General features: G+C 31.1%; 2 protein-coding genes across 4 annotated transcripts; both read left to right on the top strand.

Moving 5' to 3' along the window:
• The first annotated feature begins 200 nt into the window (after positions 1-200).
• On the top strand, positions 201-2,733 carry LOC122395769 (KICSTOR complex protein kaptin-like). Of its 3 annotated transcripts, XM_043393611.1 has the most exons (9): positions 259-428; positions 595-654; positions 780-1,020; positions 1,105-1,370; positions 1,483-1,649; positions 1,738-1,910; positions 2,003-2,081; positions 2,145-2,436; positions 2,582-2,733. In XM_043393611.1, the coding sequence occupies exons 3-9, from the start codon at positions 816-818 to the stop codon at positions 2,651-2,653; spliced, it is 1,254 nt and encodes a 417-aa protein (XP_043249546.1). In that variant the 5' UTR covers positions 259-428; positions 595-654; positions 780-815; the 3' UTR covers positions 2,654-2,733. The 3 variants fall into 3 exon arrangements, with proteins under 3 accessions (XP_043249547.1, XP_043249546.1, XP_043249548.1); XM_043393612.1 differs by lacking the exon at positions 595-654 and having other exon boundaries at positions 201-322; XM_043393613.1 differs by lacking the exon at positions 595-654 and having other exon boundaries at positions 804-1,020.
• A 352-nt stretch (positions 2,734-3,085) lies between these two features.
• Positions 3,086-9,298, top strand: LOC122395553 (tetratricopeptide repeat protein 7B). The gene is made up of 15 exons (XM_043393216.1): positions 3,086-3,356; positions 3,776-3,927; positions 4,036-4,204; positions 4,634-4,696; positions 5,904-6,056; positions 6,165-6,294; positions 6,533-6,669; positions 6,862-7,100; positions 7,211-7,399; positions 7,475-7,653; positions 7,737-8,176; positions 8,265-8,503; positions 8,577-8,681; positions 8,782-8,873; positions 8,951-9,298. The coding sequence occupies exons 1-15, from the start codon at positions 3,233-3,235 to the stop codon at positions 9,081-9,083; spliced, it is 2,544 nt and encodes an 847-aa protein (XP_043249151.1). The 5' UTR covers positions 3,086-3,232; the 3' UTR covers positions 9,084-9,298.
• Positions 9,299-11,517: the final 2,219 nt, after the last annotated feature.

Below are 11,517 nucleotides of genomic sequence, written 5' to 3'. Positions count from 1 at the left end.
TTTCTTTTGAAGACTCCAATTAGGTCTTTAGGTGGAGTTTCCCATCATCGATGCAGCATTTTGCTGGTAGTTTTGATGGGAAGAAACCCAAAGAAATTTTATTTAGTGCCCTTAATCCAATGCTAACTTCTTTTTTCAGATCCTGGATGTAAAAGTTAATATTATTAATAATTGAAATTATTTTTCGATCTGTACACGATCGAAGCACCACCTAGCGTCGAAAGCAGCGTACTATTTTTCGACAAACTTGGACGGAATTATTAAAATTAAAGACATGGAATTTCATAAAAACATTATTTTCGTCCTACCATCTTATAATAATGTAAGACTATGAAATGAAAATGAAAATATTTTTTTCAAATACGAATAAACTGGTAGATTCAGCTGCAATAACGTGTACATATTAGAAATGTGTGTTTTGAATATATGTACGTCTGATGTATTATTTGTTTACAAGACACTGTTAAATCGCTTTATTTAAACTTAAAAGAAAAGCTTAAACATCGTTAAAAATAATATTTATAATACGTCTTTGCGATACAACTATTATACATGATATAGATCTTGTATATTATTTCTAACCCTAAAATTCAGTTTCGAAGCTATCAAATAAAACGTTTAATGCGAATTATATGTAAAAATTACAAAAAAAATGTAGGTATATCAGTTTGGTGCAACAATTAATTTTATGTCTTTTTAATAAAATGCTTTGTTTTATTTCTTTAAATATAACATAATGTAAATATAAACAAGGATGAAATTTTATGACACTGTCACAGATTGCTGTGATTTAATGTTTAAAGTGTGAAGGAACTATGAGTAACTTGATAGATGCTCATTGGTTTCCTTTAACATCACAAGGAAATATTTATTCCATGACAAAATTATGTTCTACTAATGGCTCCAACAAGGCATTGGTAGCTTCTATAAAAAGAAAAATATATTCCTGCGAATATCATCTGATGCCAAATCTGCATTTAAGACCATTGGTTAAGGAGCTACTGTTTACATACATTCCAAGTTTGTATTTTTAAATGCCAATATATTATTCAAACAAGTCAAACAGACTTTTTTTATACTTAAATAAAACTTACTTCTTACCAGGTGGTGCAGAAATTATATCCATCGACGCTTATAATAAATCTGACACTGGCGATGGATTTGTGATAGGAATAACTATAATAAAAGTGAGCACAGATACGTCCGTGGAAAGATATTTAAATATTTATACGGAAGGTGCTGCAGACGGAGAAGGAGATGAATGCAGCTCGATCGAAGCCGTAGCGCAAAATTGTCTCATGGTAGAATTAGCATATACTCCTTATCATTTGTACCATACTATACTGCCGCACCAAAATTCTCACAATGAGGTATTTTTTTTGTTATGCATAAAAATAAGCTATTTGAGAAATAATATACTAAAAAATGACGCTTATTATCGTATAAATTTAAGATAGAAGTACAATCTCTCTAAGATTTCAGGTTGTTTGGTTATTGTCCGGAAGCGATTATAAGATTCATATGATCAGAGAAGATAAATTAAACCACGGTTACAGCGAATCGCCGATCGAAAAATATTTCCCTGAATTGCACGATATCCAAACAATTACATTATGGATTAATATTTACTACTATAATAACTATAACTGGTATAATTTTAAATATTTTCCTATTCATTGAGGAATGCAATATGTAACTCTGAACTTTAAAGATTATGCACAATTTAAATTCGTTTAGGAGACTGACTGTAATTGGTTGTGAATGTGGTTTGGTCAAAGTAGCTATCGTTAATGTTTTAGAACTGAAAGTCCGTCGAAGTTGGAATTTGAGATACGACACACCTATACCCAGTGTATGCGTATTTTCGCAAAAAAACAATATTACAAAACCCACCTTTGCCGACTTTAAAAGTAAATACCGTTCAAATGAATATAAATTCGTGAGGGAACTATTGTTCGATAGACGAAATTAGAGACTAAAGTTTATGTATCATCTATTATAGGATCAAGTCATTCTCTGGACGATAAAGAAACAAAATTAAATGTTCTCATTGTAAATACAAGTTATGCTGTTGTTTTCATGTAAGTATGGTAATTGTACGGTACATATACTGAAAATTAATAATTATTGTATACTTTCATTAGGGACATTTTAAATAATGGGATGGAGGAAGACATACGATTAAACGTTAGTGAAACGTCCGATTGTATTTTGTGTTCTTGCATTGCTGATATCAATATGGATGGCCAAAACGAAATACTGTTAGGAACCTATGGCCAAGAAATTCTAATATTTTCTTTTACCAATAACACATGGGAATTAATTGTTAGAAAATTATTTGATGCACCGGTACATTCTATATGTTATATGGATATAACAAATGATGGAATGAAGGAACTTATTGTTCTTACGCAACGTGGAGTACATATATTACAGGTTCTAATTGTGTTTTCATTACTTTCTACTTTATAATAAGCAGCACTGAATTATAACGATTAATCGTAATTAGAAACTACCATATATATTTTACAAAATCTACAAGTAAAATTTAAAACGAATAATATGTAAATATAAATTACAGCACAATATTACGGATGTTAAAGATAAATGGAAAAAACGGTATCAAAAGGTAATTGGAGGTAATGAAACATAACTTTTCATTGCCACAATGAAAAGTTCAAATCAATTTTAGTCCTCAAAGATTAATATAAAGAAATTTTTTTACCGAAGATTACAGACTATATAATATATATCAAAAAGAAAAAATCAAAGTAAATTTATTTTTCTTGTTACCATATATGTACAATTAAATGACTAATAAATTACTAAATAGTAACATTTATCATTATTCGTTTATTCGTTCTTATAGAGACTAACTTAAATAAAATATAAAAAGCGATAAATAGTAAATCGCCTACTAATGTAATAAATTTGAAATAATCCATCATAATCATATTTTCGTATATACATATATAGCCCTCTGTAAATCAATTTAGGAATCAGTAGATTTTATGATACATTCGCATCGTATCTACACTTCATAGAATCAATGGCGTGATAGACAGTTCAAAATAGTTTGGCACGTGCTTGAAGTCGAGGTTGTCATTCGTGTAGTTGTACGTCGCGCCTATCCTCGTGATATCTCTGATGATCGATATATTACGTTAAATCTTAGTAAACATTACGAAAGAACATAAAGACTTGTCCTATTCTATTTCCTACGTGAATTAGAATGACAAGTAAAAAAGGACAGATCTTCCGAATTGAACAAGAAATCGATAAAAACCGTGAGGAAGGAAATTGGAAAAAGGTTATAGAATTGGCGGAACATCTTAAAGTACAGTACCCAAGCAATGGTAAATGTTGTTTTTTTTTTCATTAAACTTGTAATCCATATGATTCACGTGTTGTGATTATTTAGTTTTTTGTTGAAATATTTTACCAATTTTTGTAACATTTAAATGTCACGTCACGAGTTTCGTAACTTGTTTGCATACAAAATTCGTTAAGTCATGTTACGTATTATACGAACGAGGCCAAATATAACTGCTATAGAGTATATAATTTGACAATAAATTTTTTATTCCTTCCGATACTTTTGATAGAAATTTAAAAAAATAAAAATAATTCTATTATCAGTGAGTCATTACAATAACTTGTTTATGACGTCATGTAAATACATAGTTCGTTCATAAATTGTGTAATTGATTTTAATATACTTTTTATATTAAATTTTATTTAATTAAATTCTATTAATCGGTGTCTTCGATTTTAGAATGTTTAGCAAATTTTCTATGCGGCGAAGGAAGATTAGAAAGCTTTTTAGAACAAACTCCACCCGTAGATGCCAATATTGGAAAGGCAAAAAATGGGCTGGCAGAAACTAGAAGGTACTTACTTCTTGCTGCAAATGAAAAAGATAAACAGGTGATTATAATATCGTTTACAAATTATATTATTTTTTTTTACTTTCTATTATATCGTTAAAAAGATTTGGCGAGTAATGTATTATCAAAACCATGTCCGAAATTTTAGGCTTTAGTCGTATTAGATGCTCATTTATTACTCGGAAAGCTACACTATGCAATGGGAATGTACGAAGAGGCTATAAATCATTACGAGCAAGCTGAATTGCATACACTCACGGAAAAGCAATTGCCTTGCCGTAGTCTACGCATTATTGCAGAATCGTATGCGATTAAAGGTTTGCATTAGACACTTTTTGAATTATTTAGTACCTTGCTAGTATGTACTACCGCATCATTATTTCCAATATCACATAACAGCTTGCCGTTAAAATAAAGGAATGACTTTATTTAATATAGTTTGGTGTCTTACATACTTCACTTAACAATTGTTTTTTTTAATAGTTCTATACTTTAAATCATTAAATTCGTGCTGAATTTGACAATATTGCACCCAGCGTAGATTTAACAAAATTTAAAGGACCGCATATTTTTTTTTTTGTTATTGGCAGTCTATACTAAGTATAAATCTCATACACCGGTCTGAGGTAGCATCAAATTCAAACTCTGGTATTTATACGATGCAATGATTTTCGAAAATATATTTCATATCCATTTAGCATTATAGTAAATATATAATTTAGAAAAAGAAAGATTGTTTACTTTAGACACAGAGAAACATTTATCCTGCCGGAGACTGCGCATTATAGCCGAATCATACTCGATTAAAGGTTTGTATTTTGCTTCATTTTTTATTTTTTTCTTATTTGCTATTTGTAAGTGTATATCCCATTCTTTTCAACTTTATTTCAGTCAGCTATAATAATATAAATGTACGCTTCGTCGCCATGCAAATCATTCTCCTTATCTAGCCCAAATTAAAGCTTCTTCTTAGTGAATTATAAAGGGATTCTAATAATCGATGTTAATATGTATTTTATTTTCAACATTATTTCTGTGTTTAATAACATCATTTATCAATCCATTTTTCATCAAAATAGAATATCATCTACATAAGAAATCTACTTTATAAATGGTAATATTTTCTAAATAATATAAGAAAGTGAAAAATTTCAATAGTAAGGTACAATTTACAGTAGAACAAATATTAATTATTATTTGTAAATTATAAAACAATTTCTGTGAACTTTAGAACATGTAGAAATATTATTTATCTTAGTATAAAACGTGACGTTTAAAATAAAATTTAATTATGGAATTTAAGTAGTTTTGAAACTGCATCAAAATTTAAGGAGAAGATATTTTTCTACAAAGCCGAATAGTACTGTTCCATTAATGGTAATTATACAATTTTATTTTCATTATAATTGTTTATTTACTTGTACTTTTCCCTGACCTTGTACTATGTAATTGCATGTTGTTTAATAGAAATTCTGCTCTTTCGATTTATTAATCTATTGTATTTTGTGGAATTTAGTTTTGTTTTTATTGGTTCTATGCAGTATTATATCAATTACTAATATAAAAAGATTTTGCAAGCTAATTTATGAATGTTAGCGATCACCCTTTTTATCGTGTAACATTTTATTGCATGAATTTTATACACGTAGTGATTAATAAAATTTAATCGAATAATTTGATCTCTGGAACTTTTTTAGAAAAAAATTTAATTACTTAATGATTATATTTTCAATCGCTGCATTGAAAATTTCTTATGAAAAACAAAGGTATAATGTTTATACTGTAAATACTTCATTCATTCGTTCATTATTATAAATGTTATTGTCCGATTATACGAACATTTTCATACATTTTTTTGGCATAAATAAATAACATTGATTATAAAATACATTGGTTTATTTGCTGAAAAATGCTGAAAAAATGTAACCTTCTCCGTTAGCTGTGTTAATCTCTTTTTTTTTTTTCTATTTTTTTTTTAAGTATCATTATACTACTTTCCTTTATTATTCATGTTAGGTCTTTGTCTGGAAAGGTTACCACCAAATTCGAAATCAAAATACAAAATAGCAGAATGGCAAGAACAGATTATCAAATGTTACGAAATTGCTGGGGATCTAACATTGGTATATTTACAAGAACAGGACAAACTCGCGCAGCAACATCAAAATGGTACGTCTTACGCTTATGCGTAGACTTATTCTGAATGTTACAGGGTTGTTAGCAAAGTGTCATAGTTTTTTAAATATATAATTAATACAATTAATATTTGTTCAATAGGTACATATTCTTCTCAGTCTTCGTATTGTACTACAAAACACATTGGGCCAATTTTGGAGACGGCGCTTCAAAGGGCGCCTATTCTGTATATTCAAACGGGTAATATTCAAGCTGCTATAAATCGTTACAGGTAAATCGTTTGTTTTTTAATTACTATAATAGATGGAATCGATTCTTTTACTAAAAATTTTAGAGTCGGACAAATTTTATTCACGTATAAGTTTATAAGTGAAATACAGACAGAAATTAGTTAACGAATGAATTCAAATTTAGTAGTTGTTATTGGCGAATAAAATTTGGCCAACTCTGCCTCAGTTTTTTTCTTTTAATTAAACAACGTATCCATGAAATTGAATAACTTTTACAAGGGAAATTTTATCTGCCGTGGAGTCTACTACAACTCAAAGTCTTCGAGTTACTCTAACAAGGCAATTGGCAGAAGTATTAATTCGAGGAATGAATAGTACAGAATACAAAACCCCAGTGGCGCCAAACGATGCGACAGGTAATCGCATTATAAATGTAATAGAACGTGTACGTAATATATTATATGAAATAACAAAAAATTCTTTAACCAAAGATGTAGATGCAACGTAACAACTATTAATATAATTTTTAACTTTCCCATAGTTGCATTTTTCAATCCTTCATAGATTTAAGCCTCTTGACTCTTAACGAGGAGATAATATTTTTTTAGATTCACCATGGAAGCCAAAGAAATACTTAGGTCCTAATATGTTTGTGCCAAGGAATGAGTACGAGGAAACAATTTTATTATTACTAATAAGCGAAGCTATGGCAGTCAGGGATGCTGTGCTCAGTCAATCTCCAGAATTTAAAGAAGCAAGAATACATGCTTTTGAGAATGCCACAGCAATCTATGATCTTCTCACAGCGGTTGTTGTGAGGTGGAGTCAAGTGGATTTGCTATACGAGGTTAATATAATTAAACAACTCGTTCGGTGTTATCATTCTAATATCGATCGCTTGTTAAATTTACTTTGTAATACATTTATCAAACGTAATTTAACTGTATATTCCGATAGTCGTTTGAAAGAGCGATGAAATTCTCTCACGAGGAAGCGCATGTATGGACTCAATGTGCATTGTGTTTAATAAGTATGGGCAGATACATGCACGCATACAGGGTCTTAAAAGTGGTGGCAAGGCTGTCGCCGCAGAAAGTAATGCCCTGCCTTTTAGCTGCAAAGCTATGCTATGAACAATTAAATATGGTAAGAATTGTTCTTTTTGTTTTACACGCGTATGCGAGCAAAAGTATTTCGAGTATCGTATACAATCTTTAATAGATCAAAGAAGGTATCGAATGGAGCCAGAAAGCGCTTCAAAGGGAAACATCAAATTCGCAAGGAATGCAGTCTAGGTGCCATCTTTACATTGGAATCGGCCATAGTATTTTCTCTGTAAATACTATAGTAAAATTAGATAAAAATTATCACACTAAAACGGCTTTAGAATGTTTTCAGAAGTACGTACAGTTAAATGTGAAATGTGGAATGGAGTTAAATATTATAAAATATTATACCATTGCACATTTTTGTTTTTTAATAGAGCACAACAATGCGATCCAAACGATCACTTGGCTGAATATTATTTGGCTCATGAATATGCTATCAACAGACAAATTAACGATGCAATGATTCATGTAAAAATTGCATTGAACCTCCGGGCAGAACACATTCCATCGTTGCATTTATTAGTATTATTACTGTCCGCCCATAAACAATATTCAGAAGCATTGCGTTTAATTAACAGTGTGTTAGAGGAATATCCAGATAATTTGAATTTTCTTTATGTGAAAGCCCATCTTGAATTACGAAGTATCAGTGGCGAGCAAGCGTTGTTCACCATAAGACATATGCTTTTGCTTTGGAAGAATCTGTACGAAGATCAGACTAATGCTAATTGTAACGAACAGCACAGCGAAAGACGCAGCGAAACTAGAAGCGTCTTTCAGCTATATGCTTCTGAAATGTCTGACAAAGATTCCAGTATGTGACAACATAAGTCGTTTAAATTATTTTATTTTTAATTTTGTCGAAAGTAAATAATTTTTTTAAAGGATAATATTTCAAATAGGTTCTCTGCATGCCCAGTCGCTAGCTGCTTCAAAGGTGGAACAAGCTTTATCCGAAGTCGCGTCTTCGCTCAGCTCGTTTACACCAAAACCCGGCCCACAGAGAGCATGGTTGTTGCAGTTACAGGTCTGGTTATTACTCACTGAAGTATATCTGGTCTTGGATCAACCAAACGGTGCTGTTCTTTCTTTACAAGAGGCTACCAATATTTTTCCATTGAGCCATCATATTATGTACACCGTAAGTTTCCTTAATATTGTATTTAATCGCAATGCCAGAATATAATATGCAAAAGAAATACTTTCTACTTCAGCGAGGTCTTTTGCACGAGTATAAACTGGAATATACGGAAGCGAAACAGTGTTACCAAAATGCAGTTTCGATCAATCCGTCGCATATAAAGAGTCTACAACATTTGGTAATGTTTCTTGTATTTATTACATAATATTTAATATTGTCATTGTAATTTTGCTTGACGGTTTCATTGGATGTTGCTTAAGGGTTGTTTATATTATTAGGGTCTAATTTATCACTATTTGGGAAGTCAAAGATTGGCCGAAAAAACATTAAGAGATGCTGCAAAAATAGATCCAAATTCTCACCAAACATGGTATTGAAACACTGCTTTATTATATGGAAATACTTTCGTCAAAGTTTATATTAAATTAAACGTTTCTACGTTTGCAGGTACAATTTAGGAAAGGTGTTGGAATCTGTAGGCGAAGTAGAAGCAGCAAGCGATTGTATGGCGACAGCGTTGGAAGTAGAAACTACGAATCCGATCTTACCGATTCTCTCAATACCAGTTACTTTCGAATGATTCAGAATTTTAATCGTTTGAAGCAAGATTCAAAGAAATTCCAATGGCTATTCCGCAACATTGACATTTCTTTGCCCTTGTGGCAATTGTACCTGCTTATCTCTACCGTTGCACTGTTACAATATTGTATAAATAAATGGATCCGTTAATGAATATTAGAACGATACAAATAATTTAACAACAATCGCTGTAATAAGTTCTAATAAAGAAATAATTCTGGGACATATAACCATTTTTATTTGATTATTGTAACATTGAATTGAAAATGTTATCAACCAATGTCATTCTTTCGAATAATGCAATTTTAAGATGATATATATTTATGAATTACCTTTTGAAAACTTACTAAACGATATTAAAAAATGATTTTACTGTTACTATTAATACCATATAAGGAAAAGTTACTCGATTACACAAATATAAATAAAGTTATTAATATTTTCTAATATTACTTACTAGTTTATAGTAGGTTGCGTGCTTAGAACAGAAATTAAAATGTAAATACTTTCGAAATATCGGGAATGTTTATAATCGTAATAATGGATATATAATTTCAAAAAAGATTTTAGTTTGCTCGATATTATCGCTCGAAGGTACGTACATTTTATAGGAAAAGCGAATAAACGTATTGACCCACGTAAGTTATATCCGTATACGCATCTTTATAATTTATTTTAATAGAAATATTTTTATATTAAATATCGATTGATCAATTAAAATTCCAGTATTTTTTAATCAACATTTTCAATTTAATATACACGCGTGTATATACGTGTATTTTAATTTAGCATTTTTTTAAATTATATTACGAGAACCAGGTAATTAACATACATTGAGACAACACGGGGTTCAAGTCTGTTTTCTTTTCATAGACGGGTAATAACAAATTCTTTAAAGAATTAAACAAATAAATATTTGTGTATAACATAATTGCGAGTATTGCATGATTTTCAAGTAATATTTTTATATATTTATTTAAACGTAAAAATATAGTTGAAACAAAAGGCAAAAAATCTGCTGTAGTAGATTATACACTTTATTTAGTACGATATAATTATCAAAATATGATGCAATATATAGTATTAAACATTTCTACAGTATACACGGCATGTATGCCATAATTTTCACGTAAAATTCATGTTATTGTTGGAACGTTCGAGTATAAAATAACGAACGATATCCTGATATTTATCTTACTTCAAATATATTTGAATTCGTCATAAAATAAGGTATATATTGTATGTTGAGAGTATGACGTAATATAGAATTTTAACGGAATGTTACTATTCGATGAAATAGTATCTTATCGATCAGATAAATTTTGCAAGTTTCGTTCGTGTACAATAAAAAAAATTAACACTTCTGCCGTTTTGTATTATTAGATATTTAATAAAACGCAAAGCGATTCGAAAAACTGTACCGATTCGAAAATCGAACGAAGAGCAATTTTCTGCGTCGCATTTCTTGCTGAATTAACATCAATTAGACGCTACATCGATAAACGTAAGGTATAAAATTAACATTCTTTGCCGTGACACCCATTAAATTCCCTTCCTTACCGTTAATCGTGAACGCCGCTGTGCGCTTCTCCATCCCCCCGTTCCGTCTCTTTTTAACGAGATTACAAGTCTCCCTGTCCTACTCTATCGCGTGTCGCATTGCGCGTTCATCGGTGCGCAGGCTCGCTGCAACCTGGCCACGGAAACTTTTTCGAAAACCCTGCTTAAAAGCAGGCCGGCCCTTTTGAGAGACTACGTCATGAATCCATACTTTCGACGGTCTATCAGCCCGAGAGCATCGATTTTTCCTGGTAACGATGCCCAAAAACGGCCTTCTCCTCCGCGGTTAACCCGCGAAACGTCGTACCGCGTCACGTTTAGCGCATCACGCATCTGCAGAGCTTACGGCTATGCGTAATACAATCGACCAACTATTATCGTCTTACTCTTTTTTTTTTTTTTTTTTTTTTCTTCTTTTTCTACGGGTCAAACGGAACCTACGAAATGGTCCAGGGCTACGGTACACCCGAACAATGAAAAACGTAACGATACGAGAGATATTGTAGGTTAGAATTTCCAACTTTTTTTTCCCGATACCACAATCTTTTGTACACGACAGACGTAAAGGAAACGTCGGCTATAATACAACCAGTAATAACAATTCATGTAAATGGATACATTGTATGTACAGTTTTTTTTGTGCGTTAACAAAGAGTGAGAAAAATTAGCTTCGATAATGACTCTATTCAATGAGTGGCATACTACAGGGCTCACCAACGTATTACCTCTGGAAATATGTTAAAACGCCTCGTAAGAAGTAATTAAACTCGGACGAAGCGTATTTTACCGTGACGAGTATGTCTATTAGAAATATTTAGCGTGGATCGAGACAAATAACTTATCCTTTTAGCCGAAATATTTAATCGATTAATAAT

Source organism: Colletes gigas, unplaced genomic scaffold (assembly GCF_013123115.1).
Source record: "Colletes gigas isolate AHSC1104 unplaced genomic scaffold, ASM1312311v1 Colletes_gigas_Sc00006, whole genome shotgun sequence".
Classification (NCBI taxonomy): Eukaryota; Metazoa; Arthropoda; class Insecta; order Hymenoptera; family Colletidae; genus Colletes; species Colletes gigas.
Note: the sequence above shows the minus strand (reverse complement) of the source record. Positions and strands in the feature narration are given on the sequence as shown.

Bases quoted from the DNA above. Each gene is read 5' to 3' on its own strand.
- LOC122395769 (XM_043393612.1), top strand. From the start codon at position 816: ATGAGTAACTTGATAGATGCTCATTGGTTTCCTTTAACATCACAAGGA. The intron at 1,371-1,482 runs GTATTTTTTTTG...CTAAGATTTCAG, and splicing joins ACCAAAATTCTCACAATGAG to GTTGTTTGGTTATTGTCCGG. The intron at 2,082-2,144 runs GTAAGTATGGTA...TACTTTCATTAG, and splicing joins AGTTATGCTGTTGTTTTCAT to GGACATTTTAAATAATGGGA.
- LOC122395553 (XM_043393216.1), top strand. From the start codon at position 3,233: ATGACAAGTAAAAAAGGACAGATCTTCCGAATTGAACAAGAAATCGAT. The intron at 3,357-3,775 runs GTAAATGTTGTT...CTTCGATTTTAG, and splicing joins AGTACAGTACCCAAGCAATG to AATGTTTAGCAAATTTTCTA. The intron at 8,177-8,264 runs GTATGTGACAAC...TATTTCAAATAG, and splicing joins AATGTCTGACAAAGATTCCA to GTTCTCTGCATGCCCAGTCG.